The sequence below is a fragment of the Stigmatopora nigra genome, chromosome 8 (genome assembly GCF_051989575.1).
Source record: "Stigmatopora nigra isolate UIUO_SnigA chromosome 8, RoL_Snig_1.1, whole genome shotgun sequence".
Lineage (NCBI taxonomy): Eukaryota > Metazoa > Chordata > Actinopteri > Syngnathiformes > Syngnathidae > Stigmatopora > Stigmatopora nigra.
In genome coordinates, this window is record NC_135515.1 from 1,969,656 (window position 1) to 1,989,315 (window position 19,660).

General features: G+C 38.9%; 1 protein-coding gene across 2 annotated transcripts; it reads right to left on the reverse strand.

The window, feature by feature from the left end:
* Nucleotides 1–666: 666 nt before the first annotated feature.
* On the reverse strand, nt 667–19,351 carry prkd2 (protein kinase D2). Of its 2 annotated transcripts, XM_077723347.1 has the most exons (19): nt 18,650–19,351; nt 9,099–9,237; nt 8,886–9,017; nt 8,623–8,819; nt 8,353–8,536; nt 7,575–7,646; nt 7,399–7,416; nt 7,132–7,291; nt 6,347–6,458; nt 5,401–5,478; nt 5,016–5,319; nt 3,802–3,854; nt 3,631–3,703; nt 3,457–3,563; nt 3,176–3,337; nt 3,014–3,112; nt 2,635–2,902; nt 2,478–2,563; nt 667–960 (listed from the first exon to the last, which is right to left on the reverse strand). In XM_077723347.1, the coding sequence occupies exons 1-19, from the start codon at nt 18,968–18,970 to the stop codon at nt 733–735; spliced, it is 2,793 nt and encodes a 930-aa protein (XP_077579473.1). In that variant the 5' UTR covers nt 18,971–19,351; the 3' UTR covers nt 667–732. The 2 variants fall into 2 exon arrangements, with proteins under 2 accessions (XP_077579473.1, XP_077579474.1); XM_077723348.1 differs by lacking the exon at nt 7,399–7,416.
* Nucleotides 19,352–19,660: the final 309 nt, after the last annotated feature.

Below are 19,660 nucleotides of genomic sequence, written 5' to 3' on the forward strand. Positions count from 1 at the left end.
GTCCAATTCCTTTGAATTGGGAAGGTTGGCAGGGAAAAGTGGGGGTCCTGATTAAATTCCAGCAAAAGATGCCATCCTCCCCGGTTCAAATGGATTGGACATCAACCACTAAGTGAATGACTCAAAGTTGGTAGGTAAAAATTAAAGGTAACCAATCTGAAGTCTGTTTCCGGGCGGAAACATGAACTTTTATTTGGTACTTATGTTGATTGGAGGAAGGACGTGCTTTGGTCTAATCAATTTTTGTAATTCCACAGAAATGTTCCAGAAAATCTTCAGGCACTTTAAGGAGCTGCTATTTTTAATCACCATATGGGGCTGTGATTCAGGTAATTATTCAACACGCCAAGTACAACATGTTGCTTTTATGGATTAAGATGATAGAAATGTGATATTTTGAGTCAAGATCACCATGGGGAGACTATTAGACTTGTGTACATTTCCTCTAAGTTTTTAATGTCTTATTTAGATGCCAAGCCAAAAGAAATGCATTTGGGGGATGTTTTTTAGACTTTTATAAATTAACTGCAAGCTGACAATGTACACGCAAACAGCAAAATGTGACTTTTGCGGCATAGTTTATAAGGGAAAACTTCAGTTAACCAGGGAATGTCCATTCTGACGCTCTTGATGTCTTCCTTAGAATGTGACAATACTACAGCGTCATTCATCAAGGCGGCTAAGATGGTGGAAACACTGTTAAGTCCACGCCAAAGGCTGATGGGAGTAGCCTCAGAGGATGCTGACACGTTCGGTCAGGCCTTGCACGTCGGCGTCGTCTTTACCCTCGTCGTCGTCGTCGGAGGCGGGAGCGGCCGGGAGGGGTACCAGGTGAGCGGGGTAAGTCAGGGTGTACTGGTGGGCGAAGGATTGCCAGCGCCCGTCGTCGCTCTCGTGGGTGATGTAGCGCTCGCCCAGCTTGGTCTCCAATTCTCGCAGGTCCAACCAAGTCTGATAGTCCTGAGAGGGGAGCAAAAAAAGTTGACATACGGTAAGTTTCTCTGTCTGTCTTTGTCTATGTCTGTCTTTGTCTATGTCTGTCTCTGTCTATGTCTGTCTCTGTCTATGTCTGTCTATGTCTGTCTCTGTCTATGTCTGTCTCTGTCTGTCTGTCTGTCTCTGTCTGTCTCTGTCTGTCTGCCTCTGTCTGTCTGCCTCTGTCTGTCTGTCTCTGTCTGTCTGTCTCTGTCTGTCTGTCTCTGTCTGTCTGTCTGTCTCTGTCTGTCTGTCTGTCTGTCTGTCTGTCTGTCTCTGTCTGTCTCTGTCTGTCTGTCTGTCTGTCTGTCTGTCTGTCTGTCTGTCTGTCTGTCTGTCTGTCTGTCTGTCTCTGTCTGTCTGTCTCTGTCTGCCTGTCTCTGTCTGTCTGTCTCTGTCTGTCTGTCTCTGTCTGTCTGTCTGTCTGTCTCTGTCTGTCTGTCTGTCTCTGTCTGTCTGTCTGTCTCTGTCTGTCTGTCTGTCTGTCTGTCTGTCTGTCTGTCTCTGTCTGTCTGTCTCTGTCTGTCTGTCTCTGTCTGTCTGTCTGTCTCTGTCTGTCTCTGTCTGTCTCTGTCTGTCTCTGTCTGTCTCTGTCTGTCTCTGTCTGTCTCTGTCTGTCTCTGTCTGTCTCTGTCTGTCTCTGTCTGTCTCTGTCTGTCTCTGTCTGTCTGTCTGTCTCTGTCTGTCTCTGTCTGTCTGTCTGTCTCTGTCTGTCTGTCTCTGTCTGTCTGTCACTGTCTGTCTGTCTCTGTCTGTCTGTCACTGTCTGTCTGTCTCTGTCTGTCTGTCTCTGTCTGTCTGTCTCTGTCTGTCTGTCTCTGTCTGTCTGTCTCTGTCTGTCTGTCTCTGTCTGTCTGTCTCTGTCTGTCTGTCTGTCTGTCTGTCTGTCTGTCTCTGTCTGTCAGACAGAGACAGACAGACAGAGACAGACAGACAGAGACAGACAGACAGACAGAGACAGACAGACAGAGACAGACAGACAGAGACAGACAGACAGAGACAGACAGACAGAGACAGACAGACAGAGACAGACAGACAGAGACAGACAGACAGAGACAGACAGACAGAGACAGACAGACAGAGACAGACAGACAGACAGAGACAGACAGACAGAGACAGACAGACAGAGACAGACAGACAGAGACAGACAGACAGAGACAGACAGACAGAGACAGACAGAGGCAGACAGAGGCAGACAGACAGACAGAGGCAGACAGACAGAGACAGACAGACAGAGGCAGACAGACAGAGACAGACAGACAGAGACAGACAGACAGAGACAGACAGACAGAGACAGACAGACAGACAGAGACAGACAGACAGACAGACAGAGACAGACAACATGTTAGTAATAAAATGTGTGTCTGTCTGTCTGTCTGTCTCACAGACAGACAGACAGACACATTTTATTAATAACATGTTGTCTGTCTCTGTCTGTCCGTCACAGAGACAGACAGACAGAAAGACAGACATATAGACAGACTGTCCTGTATGCTTGTTACCTGTAAGTAAGCATGGCTGAGACTCTTGTCCACGCTGTAGCGCTTCCTCATCTTCACTTGGAGCAGATTGTTGATCAAGTCAATGGCTGGAAAGCAAATGAGTCCTCTTAATAAAGCTCAGGCAACATTAACATCCAAAAGAAACACAAACACTTACCATCACATGAAATCTGTTTCCAGGGATTGGACGGGTACATGAAGGCAGCATTGTGGATCTGATCGTTGATGTCCTCGTCCTCGTTGAAAGGAAAAGTCCCGCTGAGGCTGACGTACATGATGACGCCTACCGACCACATGTCCAGCGAGCGGTTGTAGCCTTGGTTGAGGAGAACCTCCGGCGCCAAGTAGGCCGGCGTGCCCACCACCGAACGCCGGAACGACTTTTCCCCGATGATTCGGGCGAAACCAAAGTCGCACAGTTTCACCTAGATGGGCATAAAATGACAGTGTCTTAATATGCTGTAATATTGAATAAATACACTTCTTGATAATAGTACTTGTGTACTTGTTTTTTGTATAAGGACATTTTTGCTTACCTGCGGAAAAGGGTCCGCTGAGGCTAGCAAGACGTTCTCGGGTTTGAGATCGCAGTGCACAATGTTCTTAAAGTGCAGATGTCGCAAGGCCGCCAGAATCTGCAAAAAAACGGAAACGGGATGAAGAGTAGCGACAGGAAGGAAGTAAAATGTTGGCCTTACCTGAGTGATGAGGAATTTGGTGAGCCTCTCGGGTAGCCGGCCTTTCTCGCTAGAGAGGATCATCTCCAGCATGTCGCCGTGGAGCTTCTCCATGACCACAAAGACCTTCTCCGGGGTTTCGAACATGCACTCCAGGTTGACGATGCCCAAGTGGCGCAAACTCTGAAAAGTGACAAAGAAATAGAAGGCTGAAACGAACGTTATAAGACATAACTCTTCAAGGTTGCACTTTTTCGCGACCTATCGGCTGTATGCGAATTGCAACAGGATTTTCTGATTACCTGCAGTATAGCCACTTCATTCCTCAATTGGCTTTCCTGTTTAGTTGGGAAGCGGAGTTTATCGATGACTTTGACGGCCACGTCTCTCCCGGTCTTTCGGTGTTTTCCTAAACAGAGAAATTAAAGATTTACAATTGCGTACAATTATGTATTTTGTGTTGTATTTAAGCATACCTCCATACACAACTCCAAATTGTCCAGATCCCAGAACTTCGTCCGCAAAGATTTGGTAGACGGTTCCAATGTCCTGCAAGAAGATACATTAACTAATATTAATGTTATCATTAAAGCGTACTTTTCTTTAAAAAAATAAAGCATAAAATGAGGTAGAAGAAGAAGTCTTACCACATTTTCTTGGATTTGACTGTTGGAGACAGAAATGCTGACAGATGCTTGTCCTAAATGGGAAATATGGATGTTATTAATAATCTCCACAGTAAAAAACAAGTGCAACTACTCCAAAAATACCAATAAACTTGCTTAGTTTGCATAGCACTATAGTGAGAAAGAAGTGCCTGTCAAAATGACTTGAATTTAAAATAAAAATACATCAATATTTCATTAATTTGAGACCTACTGTATATATACATATACACACATGTACATCTGTGTGTGTATATCTATATCTCGATCTATACATCTACATATCTATATCAATATCTATATATAGAAGTATAGATGTATAGAAGTAAAGATGTATTGATGTATAGAAGTATAGATGTATAGAAGTATAGAATTATAGATGTATAGATGTATAGAAGTATAGATGTATAGATGTACAGATGTATAGAAGTATAGATGTATAGAAGTATAGATGTATAGAAGTATAGATGTATAGAAGTAAAGATGTATTGATGTATAGAAGTATATATGTATAGAATTATAGAAGTATAGATGTATAGATGTATAGAAGTATAGAAGTATAGATGTATAGATGTATAGAAGTATAAATGTATAGAAGTATAAATGTATAGAATTATAGATGTATAGAAGTATAGATGTATAGAAGTATAAAAGTATAAATGTATAGAAGTATAAATGTATGGAAGTATAGATGTATAGAAGTATAGATGTATAGAAGTATAGATGTATAGAGGAATAGATGTATAGAAGTATAGAAGTACAGAAGTATAGAAGTATAGATGTATAGATGTATAGAAGTATAGAAGTATAGATGTATAGAAGTATAGATGTATAGAGGTATAGAAGTACAGAAGTATAGAAGTACAGAAGTATAGATGTATAGATGTATAGATGTATAGATGTATAAATGTATAGATGTATAGAAGTATAGAAGTATAGAAGTATAGATGTATAGAAGTATAGATGTATAGAAGTATAGATGTATAGAAGTATAGATGTATAGATGTACAGATGTATAGAAGTATAGATGTATAGAAGTATAGATGTATAGAAGTATAGATGTATAGATGTATAGATGTATAGATGTATAGATGTATAGAAGTATAGAAATATAGATGATTTTTTGATCACATGATCAAGAACGAGTGAGAAGAACGAAATCCTCATTTACGTGGTGAAAGGTGCGACTGACTCACTGTGAGTGGAATTCCCCTCCGCTGGGGGTGCATCTTGGAAGATGACGGGCATGAGTGCCTGACGGATGGCGCTCTCCCACACTTTGGCCACTTCGCGCCCGATGCCGCTGTTAGGCGCCACTTGGCTGGGGGAGGGCGGGGTGGCGTTTGGAACGGGCAGGGGAGTAACATTGTTGGGGTTTTCACCCACAAAGTAGCGCATGGTGCCCGTGATGATCTCAAAGCAGTGCGGGTTTGTACCCGGGGGGACCAGACTGAAGTTGCCCGCGGGTCGGAGTTCCAGGATTTCCGACAGAGGGATCTCCTACAAAGAAGGAATAATTAAAAGTATGAATTACTACCACTGTGGATGGTAACGGTGGAACCTAAAAGGAATCGGACTTACCTTGTAATATTTGTTTGAGGTGTTGTTCTGGAAAAGGGTGATGCATTTGCAGTCCAGACGCCAGTAGTGTCGTTTTCTCTGTTGGGGGAGCGTGGGAAGAGGAGGACGGGTAAGCTAAGGTGGACAGTGGACTTCCCCAAAGAAGACAAGAAGAATGGCCAGGTGAGAAGAAGGCTAAGAAGGAAAAAAGATTGAGAGAAGGAGAAGAAAGATGTTGGAAAAAAGATGGAGAGAATGTGTCAGTGGAGGAGGAAGGGAGGAATAAATATAGGAGGTAAAATGGGAAAAAGATGCCAAATGCCTCTAACAAGGTTAAAGTAACTGAATGGGTACATTGGCTATAAAATTAGTTTAATAGCTGGTAGGGTTTGTTTAAAAAAAAAAAAAATTAAACTTATGTATACGAGTCATTATTCCTGATTTATTCCATCCGTCTATCAAAAGAAATTGCCTGTAAAAATAGATGAGTTGAAAATTAGAATGATATTAAGTCATAATGACAAGTTTTAGTAAAAATATAGTCAAAAAAAAAGGAGAGAATAGTTAACTAAGATGATTGTCTTATACAATTAGTCTCAAGGCAGCAATACTAACGCTGTACAATGTTTAATATAAATGGATTGTCTTATTTACTATGTTTCAACTTTAGTTCTGCCATGTGTTATGATCTATAAACTCTATAAACGTATGATCTATAAATAAGAAATCTCATGCAATCAACAGGTTAAGTTTAAACAACTATTTTAAATATGTCAGGCTGTAAGATTACAAAATGTGCGACTTACACAAAAAGGAACAGGATGTCTGATTTTTAAACACCATAAGACAACATATAACATATCTTGGAGACTAGCAGGGTAGTGAACCTTGCCAGAGGTCAAAGGCCAAAAGAAAGAAAAGAAAACCAGCATGTAAAAAGAGTGAAAAGTGCAAGAAAAGATTGTACCAAAGTGTCCTTGTTGCTGTAGTGAACCATCCATCCTTCTTTAATAGCTGTGCTGGATCGACGGGTGGTCTGCCTCACGGATTGGACCACTCTCATGAGTGGGATGTAAACACTAGAGGGGTGGAAGGGGACATAGAACAAGGGTGTCAGACTTGGGTAACGTCAACTTGATTTTACATTGGCCGGACCATTTTAGATAGAATATTTAGATTTTTTTTTTTTTGTAAATGGATTAAAAGAACTGGATTAAAATCCCTGAATATTCAGTTTTTTATAGATCTAAAACAATGTTTATTTTAGATTTTTTTAATATATATTTTTAGATTTTACAAAATGATTTTTGAACTAAAAACAGAAAAAAATGGACTAAAAAATGACAATTATTGATTTAAAATAGATTTTTGAAAATGAGTTAAAATAACTGGATTAAAATCCCTGAATATTCAGTTTTTTATTGATCTAAAACAATGTTTGATTTAGCTTGTTTTTAATATATTTTTAGATTTTAGAAAACGATTTTTGAACTAAAAACACAAAAAAATGGATTAAAAAATGACAATTATTGATTTTAAAAGGAGTTAAATCAGGAAATTTTATATACATCTATACTCTTCATTTGAATTTGATCCTAAAACAGAAAGTCGGCACTCATCATTTACTTTCTCGGGCCACACAAAATGATGCGGAGATCCAAATTTGGCCCCCGGGCCGCCACTTTGACACATTTAACATAGAAAATATTATAAATGCAGCTTGAAATAAGATCTATCTCCACTTTGAAATACCTCTGGTCTGCACTGACTCCATCTTGATTGGTCTCCGGAGAGAAGGAGCCCGGGATACTGCAAGCCTCGTCCGAATCATCCATGGCTAATTTATCCAAAGATTCGTAGTCGCTGGTGTAGTCCATCGGGACTTCGGGGTCGGCGCTTGGACTTAACATGTCTGAGGACGTTGAAACAATGAGATCAAGGTAGGGGAAGAAGCCATTTTGAAAATGTTGGTTGACTTGGACGGACAGCATTCAGCAGCGCACATGCATGCGAACTTACCGCTGTTACTTCGGTTTTCTGAGAAGATAAAGAGATTAGTGGCCATGAGTTGGCGTTCAAAAGTGCTTGTATGGGTCATTTATTGGGGCCAGTAAGCAAATGAGATCGTTTGATGGAACTCAAGCAGGCAGGGTTAGACACTTTTTGAATTATGGGATGTTTAGAAAGCTACGTACCTCCGATGGTCTCCCCCAGACAGTCGTTGGGAACTTTGTAAGCGCAGCGTTTATGGCAGTTAAACTTGCAGTCTGAAAAGGTGGAAGGCACACTTAAGAGTCTTAAAATGTCTCTAAAATAGACATGGCGCCTTATAATCCAGTGCGTCTTATATATGGAAAAAAATAAAATTGTCATTCATTGACGGTGCGCCTTATAGTCCTGAAAATGTCGTATATTAAATTTCCTGATTTTCCCCCCTTTAAATCAATAATTGTCATTTTTAATCCATTTTTTCCTGTCTTTTTAGTTCAAAATTAATTTTGTAAAATCTGAAAATATATATAAAAACTCTAAAATAAACATTGTTTTAGATCTCTAAAAAACTGAATATTCAGGGCTTTTACTCAAGTTCTTTTAATACATTAATTTTAAAAAAATCTAAATGTTACCGTATTTTCACGACTATAAGGCACACTTAAGTCTTACATTTTCTCCAAAATAGACAGTGCGCCTTATAATACAGTGCGCCTTATAATACAGTGCGCCTTATAATACAGTGCGCCTTATAATACAGTGCGCCTTATATATGGAAAAAATGTCATCCATTGGGGGTGCGCCTTATAATGCGGTGCGCCTTATAGTCGTGAGAATACGGTATACCTAAAATGGTCCGGCCCACATGAAATCGAGTTGATGTTAAAACGCCTTATAGTCTTGAAAATACGGTACAGTAATCCCTCGATTATCACAGCTTCCCTGGTAGGTTGTGATGTAGACTAAACTTAAACTACCCACCTTTACACTGCAAGCCCTGCCTGAAGATCCCTCGTAGGAGCCTCTTGCAGTACTGGCACACGGTGGGACGCGTGTACGAGTGGACGGCAAAAGTGTGCGGCACTTTCACCTTGCTCATCAAGATCTTGTCCAGGTGAACCGGTCGTCCCGTGTAGAAACGCCGGGTCTCGCTCGGCGTCCTGGGCTGCAAAAAAAAACGAGTTATTTCCGTCAACATTTACAATTTTCTCCATACGGATAAAAGTACACTAACGGGCGGAGAACCAATACCATTTGGGTGTGCGAGCGGACCAGCCCCGAGTCCTCCGTGCAAGTCGACGTGGTCCCGACGCTGTAGACGGATTCGCTGGTAGAGAGTTGCAGGGATTGGCTGCTTCCCACAGAGGTAGTAGACAAGCGCCTTTTCCTCGCTCTGCAATTGTTGGGGATGCTAAAAGCGCATCGCTTGTGGTAGTTCAGGCCACAACCTGTAGGGGAAAGTTAGAGTATGACTTCCCCGGGGTGACAGAACGCCCTCTGCTGGATGATCTCACCATCACATTTGAGGCCTTGTCTAACCAACCCAAACAACATCTCGCCGCAATAATCGCAGAAGGCCGGAGCCCGATAGGAGTGCACGTTCAGGGCGTGGGGGCGAATCTGGAAGTCTTCGGATGTGGCTGCCGCTGAAGGAAAAACAAAGGATTTAAGTATGTAAGTCTTAAGGGTGGGTGGGTATTGATAGAGTTTTTTGGGGGGTTCTTTACCAGAGAGAACCACCTCCACCAGGTCCCCTTCTTGAATGTCGGATACATTTTTGACCAGTTGCAGGATGTTGTTGGTTGATGGGTCATGCTTGAATAGTAGTATCTTGTCATAGAGGCCATAGAATCCACACTCGGGGAACTGTAACATACAAAAAAGAGAACATGGGGTGTCTGTTATAGTATATTATTCATCTATAAATCAGAATTAGGACATAAAAATAAGATTAGATCTTATTGTGTGTCAGCTAAAACCAAAAATGGAAGTTATAGTTGATTAGCTTTTTTATTTCTTTGCAAAAATGAACTATTCCTATAAAAGAAACTATTTGAAAAACATTATAAAATCTATTTTTGTACATGTCACTGCTATATTCCATTCCGAAAAAGAGGTAAAAATCGTAAAATCCTTTAAAATCAACAATAAATCTTTTTTTTCTATCATACTTAAAAACAGTCCCAACAATATCACAAGATTGTTTTTAAGGTAAGAAGAAGAATGTTGTTTTTCCTGTAGAAGTCAAGGTTCACTATTTGGTCAAAGTTAGCAACAACATACAGGAAGCACAAGCCTGGTCTCCACCTTGGAAGGACACAATGATACGCATAACTCCTCCATAAGCACACACATAAACACATTAAAAACACACACAGACCTTTGAAAATATCTCCTGTACAACAGACACATGCTGTTCCAGTGGCTATGTTAGTTTGCAAAACATGCCTTCCACAATACCACATCTGACAGGCGTAGTACAGACCGGGCCGGCTCGTTCCGGTGCCAAACTACAACGGAGTGGGCACCACACCCAAGGGTTGGCTACCGTTTTTAACCACACACACATACTCTGTTGCCAAATACAAACACACAAAAAAAAATGCAAGCCTTTTGAATGAAGAAGATTAGTACAGTAATCCCTCGAATATTGCGGCTTCACGACATCACTGTTTTTTTGCTAAGGGGGGAATTTTTTTGGTTAATTTTTTTGTAAATTCATAAAAATGTGAAAATCTACACTGAAACTGGCTTCATCTTGCTACTATGACTCAACACTAAAGTAAAAAATAATAAAATAAAAATAAAAAAATCAATAAATATTTAGTCTTAAGTAATAGAAAATTAAAAAATAGATAATTAGTTTTAAGTAAAATATAAATTAAAAAATAAATATTTAGTCTTAAGTAAAATAAATAAATATTTATTCTAAAGTAAAAACAACATAAAAATTCAATAAATATTTAATCTTAAGTAAAAAAATGTTTTACAAAAATCAATAAATATCTTTTTTTTTTTTTTTTTTAAATAAGAGTGACCCTACTTTGCGTTTTTTTTTTTCATTTATCATGGCCATGTCTGGTCTCCATTAACTGCAAAATTTGATGGATTACTGTATTAAATTTAAAATTAAATTCTGTAAAAATGGACACTAGGCCTAGGACAGCTAAAATGTTTATTCTCCACAGAATTTTTTTGTAGAAAACCCATGTGGTTTTGTTGATTCCCAATTGAATGAATACACGAAAATAACAACAAAGTCGACCTTACAGACTTTTAGCCAAAAAGGCTGTCTGAGGTTAAGCGCCACAAGAGGATGAATGAATAACACTGCTGTTTGTTGTTTTGTTCTCTTTTGCAGCTGGAGTGCCCTGACTAGGAAACTGATTCAACAATAAGAGCCCTTGTCCAATCCAATGAAAGAGAAAAATTGAACAAAAAAACCCAATTTTGCCCTATCAGGTACAATCTCTGTCTTTTGTGGAACATGTTTCAAGTAGTAAAACAATTTGCTCTTTTACAAGGATAAAAATCACAGTGGGAAATTTACAAAGCCTGAGTATTACATGTAAATAATCCCTTCAAATATAGTACTCAATGGCTTTATCATTGATGTTTTTTGACTCGAATGGATTACACACAAAAAAACAGGATGACGCTTTCCTGAAAAAGTCAAGCGGCAAATTTCAGAACATTCGGTGGTTTGGCAGAATTTGAAATATGCAACATAATCAGCAGCATGTGTGCCCAGAAAATATCTGCCACGCGTTTCAAGGATTGTTTATCAGCTAAAATAAAAACAGCAAGGACTAAAATATAGCCAGGCGATTTGAACGTACCAAAACAACTATTGAAAAACATGATAATTAAGAAAATACTCTGACAATACTATCCTGACTTTGCAATATAGAACTAGAAACCAAAAATTCAAGTCTGCCAAATGCAGTTTTACGCAAAAACATATTCTCGGCACTACTAGGTGCCAAAATCCAGACCTAAACATACGTAATAATGTCAAAAAACGACATGCATCAGAACTTGGCAATAAGTTGAAATAACGACTAAAAAGTATCATTAGCATCAGCCAAAACCTCATGAACAGCATAATCAGGCGTCTGTTTCACTTTAAACTCTGCAAACCACTTTAAAAAGCCTTCCCTTCATAAACACCGCAATCATCCTTTGATTCTGAACCCCTTCATTCGTTTTTTTAATTCATTTTTAAGTAGCAATGCACACTTTAGCTGTTCCTGTCCTTTCCATGACGTCTAAAAAAAACATAAGACGGTGCAAAACCACAATGTGGGGAATATTATCGTCGCCGTTGGGATCAGGATTTTGGTTTTCTGACGGCTACCAGCCAGCAAGAGTAAATGGAAAAGTAGTCGAAAAGGCAGGAGGGATTGTAGAGATGCCGTATTTTTACACCCGGAATAACTAGATTTTGAGAATCAGACAATAGAGAACCCGTGACCGGACGTTTGGTCTTTTGGTCCCTTTTGGTCGCCAGTCAAAATGTACTTCATGTATATTAAACAGTACTTAGATATTAAACAGTACTTAGATATTAAACAGAACTTAGATATTAAACTCTGTCTTAGATATTAAACAGTACTTAGATATTAAACAGTACTTAGATATTAAACAGTACTTAGATATTAAACAGTTATTAGATATTAAACTGTACTTAGATATTAAACTGTACTTAGATATTAAACTGTACTTAGATATTAAACTCTCTCAGATATTAAACAGTACTTGGATCTTAAACAGTACTTGGATCTTAAACAATACTTAGACATTAAACTCTCTATTAGATATTAAACAGTACTTAGATATTAAACTCTCTCTCAGGAATATAATTTTGAGAGCTGGTTTCAACAGTAAACTCTCTGTCACCATTTGACCGTCGACCAAAAGACCGGGGACCAAAAGACCGGCGTCCAAACGTCCAAGCACCGTACCACCCATATTGTAAATTGAGATGTTAGTGGTCTTGTTGAAAGAGATGGTTTCAGTCTACAAACAAAAAAAAAACAAGCTTTATAATCCTGGCATGTACAATATACGGTGTCATGTAGAGCGCTTGGTCGTGTCTCGCATTTGGATTTGGGTTACCAAAGGATCAGGTTGCTTCACAATACCTGCACTTCTTCGTCCAATAATGGCTGAAATGAATTATGAACAAGGCTTTCTTTAACTCACGTTTCCTAATCAACCTTGCCTACCTTTTCTTGTATTTGAACACCCGTCTGTTTAGCTGTGCATAATCATGCAATGAAAAGTAATAAGGCCAGGAAACTTTAGAGTGGAAAAAGATGTTGACAAAGAGTTAGCCCGTCCTGTAACCTAATGTTACATTAAATCCGCCCTGTGATGTTATCGCTGATAACGAACGACTTGTTTAACCTACTTTCTCCTAATTGGACTTGTCGGAGTTGTGGAATGGAAAGAAACTCTCATAGAATACATTTATTTAAATTTGACTTCTGGTACCGTGCTTGGACTTGCTGGCATCTTGATCAAAATAAACTAAAGACCTTATATAATCAAGGCTAATACTGATGTCTATTATTCAGTGACATTTAAGAAACAATAGGTGAACTCAATATTATGATTCGTCACGATCAAAATGTCAATGGTCAGGAATATGAGTCGGCACAATGTATACTGATAAGGAAGTGAAGTGCTTCTGCTTTTCATACTTCCCATCGCTTTGTCAGTCAAGCCCCACAATGCAAAGCGGTTGATTGTTGCAGTTGTTGCCTACAGCGACATGGAATAACAAATACTGTTAAGTCAAGACCACCACATTGTTTTGGCATCTGGTTTTCAAATCATGCCAGTGACAGAATATTTGTTGAATATCCAAGTACTGTTTAATATCTAAGTACGGTTTAATATCCAAGTACGGTTTAATATCCAAGTACGGTTTAATATCCAAGTACTGTTTAATATCTAAGGACTGTTTAATATCTAAGTACTGTTTAATATCCAAGTACTGTTTAATTTCCAATTACTGTTTAATATCCAATTACTGTTTAATATCCAAGTACTGTTTAGTATCTAAGTATTGTTTAGTATCTAAGTATTGTTTAATATCTAAGTACTGTTTAATATCTAAGTACTGTTTAATATTTAAGTACTGTTTAATATCCAAGTACTGTTTAATATCCAAGTACTGTTTAATATCCAAGTACTGTTTAGTATGTAAGTATTGTTTAATATCTAAGTACTGTTTAATATCCAAGTACTGTTTAATATCCAAGTACTGTTTAAAATCTAAGTAGTGTTTAATAGAACTAAAATACAAAATAACAAGTTGCTTTTGTTCAATCACAATACATAACACAAAACAGTACAGTAGTTTTATCGCCTTCAGACAGCTGTTACATTGAGGGCAAGTGTCTGTGGTTCAGACACACAAAACGGATACTAGACTCTTTGATGCATGCTCATATTTCCTTTTTTTGCAGTAGAGTAGCTTTACATAGCAGACTAACTCGTTTTCTACCCAACATGCCACGGCCTTCTTATGAGTGCCTCAAAATATCAAGTTCTATGGCTACATAACACCAAACTCCCATGAGTTTCCCATCTGTAATCCCCCCCATAAAACTGGTTTCTACATCTAACATTAAAGATGAGGGGGAAAATATACAAGGGCAATTCAGATCTTCAACTGTATTTGGACATCGATCGCAATCTTACGGAATCTGTTGGCCAAAACACAAGCAGACAAACTTTCCGGCCCTACATGGTGCTGCTACACAAAGACATGTTTCGGCAACCGTGGTGACAACAGCCAACGGTCATTTTATTGGGAAGAAGTGGAACAAATCCAAGGCAGACCTTCCACTGACACGTCTTGTTTGAATAGCCACGTGTTCCTATGGAAGCAAATGAATCTGTTCGCAGTTCCAGTGTTTGTGTCCAGATTATTACCGCTTCCGTAGACACACTGTCAGGTTAAACCTCTCGTCGGTATCCCAAAAAGCCCCACCCCCTTCTGTAATAAGAAGTTTCCGTAGCAACATGAACGTCAAGACGTCAAAGACCTACCCTGGTTAGATCTTCACGGTAACCTGGCGAGAGGCAGGAATGTTTTTTATGCTTTTTTTTTTCCTTTGCAGACGTGGAACAGATTCAGCGAGCTATTTATAAAGTCAATGAGGTCACGGGATGACGATGATATGAAACAGACGACGTAAATGCTTGGTGTTACGCTAATGGCGTTCTTGCCACTGTCCTGGTTTGAGAGTATTTACAGTGGATTATGTCGGGGTTAAGAACACAAAGTGAATGCATGATTTGTTTTTAAAACAAAGTGATGTCGGCGGCGTTAACAGATCGTGACGTCGGGTATAAAAAGGAATGAGGCCAGACAAACAATTGTAAAGTACGTGTGTAAAAAGGCAAGCCAGGATGACAATGTCATGGAATCAGATCAGTCAGTCTAATTTGTACTATGACAGGGCCAAGTTAGATCAAATGAATATTAAAAAAATGGAAGAAAATGGAAACAGTCAAACCAAGAGCAGTCAATCCAGAAGTAGATCTTACTATGTTCATTCATAAATATTGGTTGTTTTGTTATTGTAGGTAACATAATGCTTAGAAACGGCAAAAAATAGGGATTCGTTTTACATCTTTAAAAAACAAATATACATTTTTAGGCTGATCTTACATTTAAAACTACTTTTTACCATAAACAAGATGGGATTGTTGTCAACTTATTAGTCTCTAAATGCGGCATTGGGAAAATTTGCACGATGGAAAACGCCATGTTTTATCAAGCATTTTGTTGACGATATAAAGTTTTAAAAAATGTAGGATTTTGTCTGTAAATGCATTTGATGCCAGATTCTAGCGAACAAACTAAGAAATGGTTGCCAGCGATTCACAAGCTCCATTTGCACATTCCCTGATCAAGACAAAAGCTCAAAGTTGCACGCTGAGGACCACAATAGACGGTACGCATAGTTAAACGGTGAGTCATCCTTTCATGCAAATTCTCACAATCTACTTTGACAAAAAGGCTGTCTGTTTCTTTTGTGGTTTCGGGTCCGAATTTGGAAGAAGCCCTATAAGTAGAGCTGGGTGAAGAAAACGGCAACGATAATTATCGTGAAATAATTTTTGTCAATAATAAAAACTTTTAATCAAAAAAAAAAATATATATAGAATTTTAACCTGCAATACAACACCTGACCACTCCAAAGAACAGAGGCGCTGTTGTGAGGATGATAAGGAAATGTGTTTTTAGCTTGGTTAGCAATAAAGGCTAACATGGCGCATGAATGCATAAGGGCAAAAACATGGCTAAAATGAGTGATGAGATGCAGGACAACACATAGCCAATCCAGTAAACGTCATTATTTTTAAAGTTTTTTTTTTTTTTTAGATAATTTTTGTCATGTCGCCCAGTTTATATATATATGACAAAAAATATTTAAATCGGTCATCATCGCCTTAATAAGGAACAAAAAAACTGTAAAAAGATAAACTCAAATATATAATTTTCTTGATTTATTTTTATTTAAATTAATATTTTAACAGTAGCAAATAATCAGTTTTTTTTATATGGCAAGAGAACTTAGTGCAATTAAGTTACATAAGAAACATGAGAGAAAGGAAAAAGAACGATTAGGGCAGGGTGCATAATTAGTTAACAAGCATTGAATTCAAAAGTGTTACGTCACCCCTGGCTAAGTCGTCTTTGTTAGGCACACTGGAAAAAAAAAGGCAAAACAAATCCCACATCAAATTCCATCCCATAATAAAATAACAAATTTGGCCTTAAGCATAAAAATAAACAACATAATCATGTCATCTGAATTGGACAATTTCAACATATAAAAAGCTACGGTCTGCAGTTATTTGCCTTCACTTTGAATAATCAAACGCGCACCACACCACAACCACAACGTTGTTTCGCTAACGTGCAAATGAACAGGCACGTGCACGGCGCCAAATGGGGTGCCGTGGTTCAACTGTCTTATCCTTAGCTTGTTCATACGTTCTACCACAGTCGGTGGCAATTACAGTTCAAAGAAAAAGAGCCAGACACGCCTTTAGCTAAGGTTAGCGATAGGAATCCATGTAAAACCTGCTTGTTACCCAAAGACGCAACACAACACAATGTGTGTCAAAATGTTTCTACACACCTGGACAAAGTGAATTGGAGGCCAGCCAATCACAGGGCACAAAGGGGTAAAGGATTGAACCAACGACCCAAGAACTGCGAGCCAAACACAATAACCATGTATCCTCTCAAAATGTGCTGATTGAGAAACGGATCAGGACAGTTTTAGCTTATTGACGTCCATATTGTGCGTTATATTGTTCACGGGCCGCTTTAACGTCAACTTGATTTCACGTTTTAGATATAATATATTTTTTTTAAATTAATAAATGGATTAAAAGAACTGGATTAAAATCCCTGAATATTCAGTTTTTTTTATAGATCTAAAACAATGTCTATTTTAGCTTTTTCTATATATATTTTGATATTTTACAAAATGATTTTTGAACTAAAAACTGAAAAAAATGGATTAAAAATGACAATTTTTGATATAAAAGGGGGAAAATCAGGAAATTTAACATACATCAATACTCTTCATTTTAATTTGATCCTAAAACAGAAAGTCGGCACTCATGATTGACTTTCTCTGGCCACTCAAAATGTTGCAGCGGGCCAGATTTGGCCCCCGGGCCGCCACTTTGACACACGTAAACAAATCGGACATTTAAAACCATTTGTCGTTGGGGAAAGAGCAGGTATCTGGTCCTAATAAAATTGTTGCTGCGAGCTCAGAGATTGACATTTACCAAAATATTAGCCGATGTAATTGAAATCCTCTAAAAAAGGACGGATTGAAGACATTTCTAAAAATCTACCGAAAACTATGGCATATTTATTAACATATCTGTCAAAGTTGAACGAGTGCAGAGTTGAAAGAGGACGCTTAGCCTGACTCGGCAAAAAAAGATAAGGGAAGAACTAGACGAAGTTTGGGATCTAACGAAAAGGAAGAATGGGGGAGTGACAAGCATTTCCCTTCAAAAAGTACAGTCTGTAAAAAAAAGACACTGTAACAGGACTTTGTTTTGAGCAAAAAAACAAACGTCAGGCTTCGGAAAATTACTGTTCAAGTGACTAAATAAAAATAACGTTGAAATTCCAAGCCAATGTTCGAATTCTGATGTGAAAGTGGTCATTGAATGTGTTTTTGAAACGTTTTGGCAAGACGAGAAGTGAATGGAAAAACGTGCCAATGGAATCAAGGGGCTGTGAATAAACAGAGGTGGTGGTGGTGGTGGTGACTCACCCTTTCTGGGATGGGAGAGACGGCCGTGGGCGAACTTGGGCTTGAACTGAGCGCCACATTAGTCCTCTCAAAACACGCCAATGTAGGCATTCATGCATGCTTGGGACAAGTCTCCTATTGTACCCCCCAAAGTCTTTTGCCTAAATCCTCTTTGACTAGCAGGGTTGCACTTTTTGTATTTAGGGGGATTTTAACATTGCTGGGCGAGTGTAGGTGGGTGTGCGGCTCATGTGGTTAAGACTTGTAAATAAACAGCTAGAGAGTCTTTTTCAACGTCATCAGGTTTTTTGGGCTATGCTCAGCAATACGTGTTTTTTTGTTGGGGATTAGGACTGTTCAGATATAAGATATGTTTTGTTTGATAATGTTTATTTATTTTTTGGGGATTTGGTGCGGAGTGGGTAATGATTTAAATTAGATGCTTTGCAATTTTAAAGGTATTTGTTTAACTTAATGAGGACAAGTGACAACTGTGATATATAAATGTTAAATGGATTTCTAGAGAGAAAGTTTTGTAACAAAATAAGGTAGTTTAGTGGCACTTTAGTATGTATTTTTACATTATGGTGAGGTTTTGGTTAAATATTTGGATATATTTAATAAAAGGATTGAAAACAAAACATTTATTTATTGAAATAACATTTTATTTCTTAATACCTTACTTTTTACTTTACTTTATACTTTTTACTTTAATGATGAGTAAGGAGTATGTTTCATATGTACTGTTAACGGATGCACTTTTTTATATGTATCATATCTTGTGCTGACCCGGCCCATCTCTCAAAATTTTAAAGTCAATGTGGCTCCTAGACCGAAAAGTTTGCCCACCCCTACTGTAGTTACTAGTTGGGACAGGCTCCAGCACCCCCCGCGAACCTTAAGAGGATAAACAGTCCCCAAAACAAATGTATTACATGACTTTATGTGTATGTAGAGGTGCATCCTACCTTGGTATCAACAATTGAGCAGGCGATCTGTTTGACGTAGGCCAAGTCTGCACTGTGTAACATCAGCACCGATTCTCTCGTCAGGCCGATCTGGATGCTGAAGGACACCCCTGCAGGGGCCGGGGTCACCAAGGAAGGAACACTGGAAACACCCCCCGAAGAACCAGGTCCATGGTTGGCATCCATAACGTGGAAGGCACTCTGGGGAGCCAAGGATGCCACGGGAAATGGGCTCATCGTGGCCGAACTATGCAGAGCGGAAGCCCCTGGAGGAAAGAACATCTGGCCTGGGGGTCCCGAGGGCATGCAGGGGCTGGCCATCTTCAACAAGCGAGCGATCGAGGCCCAAAAATCACCAGCTCATCCACAAAGGAACTTGTAGCATATCTTCTTCTTCTTCTATTACGATTTCCTCCAACTTTTTCTTCTAATGCAACTTTTTTTTCCTCTTGTGTTCCACCGGGGGAGAAAGTCCACGCGCTCCCGAACGCTAAAGCGAAGCAAGTGGAAAGGAAGAACAAAAAGCGTGAAAAAGTTTGATCGGCGATCAATAATAAAAACAATGTCTTTCCATCGATTAAAATTAAGCCGATCGACACACGATGATCGTTTTTACGAGTCTGTTTAAGCGTCGTTTTTTTTAAGAGGAAAAAGAGAGAGCGGAATGACGTCTCCTCCCTCGCCTGCAAACAGGAAGTGAAATGATAGACATGTAAACCAGCCAATAGGCTTGCGTTGGAGGCGGGTCTTCTAACTCTAAATTTTGACTCGATGCTCCGCCCCTTCTTCCTTTTCCTTCCTGGTTAATTTGGCCTTCCTGCACACAAGTCTTTGATAATCTAGCAAAAGGGAAACTCCACACCGAGAAAACACACCCAGCTTCCTTATTTTCATGATGGCTCTCAGTGGAAATGCATTTCCTGCCTTGTTAAACTGTGTCCCTTTTTTTTGGCATACTTATATATACAGGCACTTTCTCAAGACACACCTATTAGTAAGCACCAAATTGCA

Coding starts and splice junctions, on each gene's coding strand:
- prkd2 (XM_077723347.1), bottom strand. CDS start 18,970: ATGGCCAGCCCCTGCATGCCCTCGGGACCCCCAGGCCAGATGTTCTTT. Junction 5,479..6,346: donor ACAGCAACAAGGACACTTTG/GTACAATCTTTT, acceptor CTCCCCCAACAG/AGAAAACGACACTACTGGCG. Junction 2,903..3,013: donor CAGCGGACCCTTTTCCGCAG/GTAAGCAAAAAT, acceptor ATGCCCATCTAG/GTGAAACTGTGCGACTTTGG.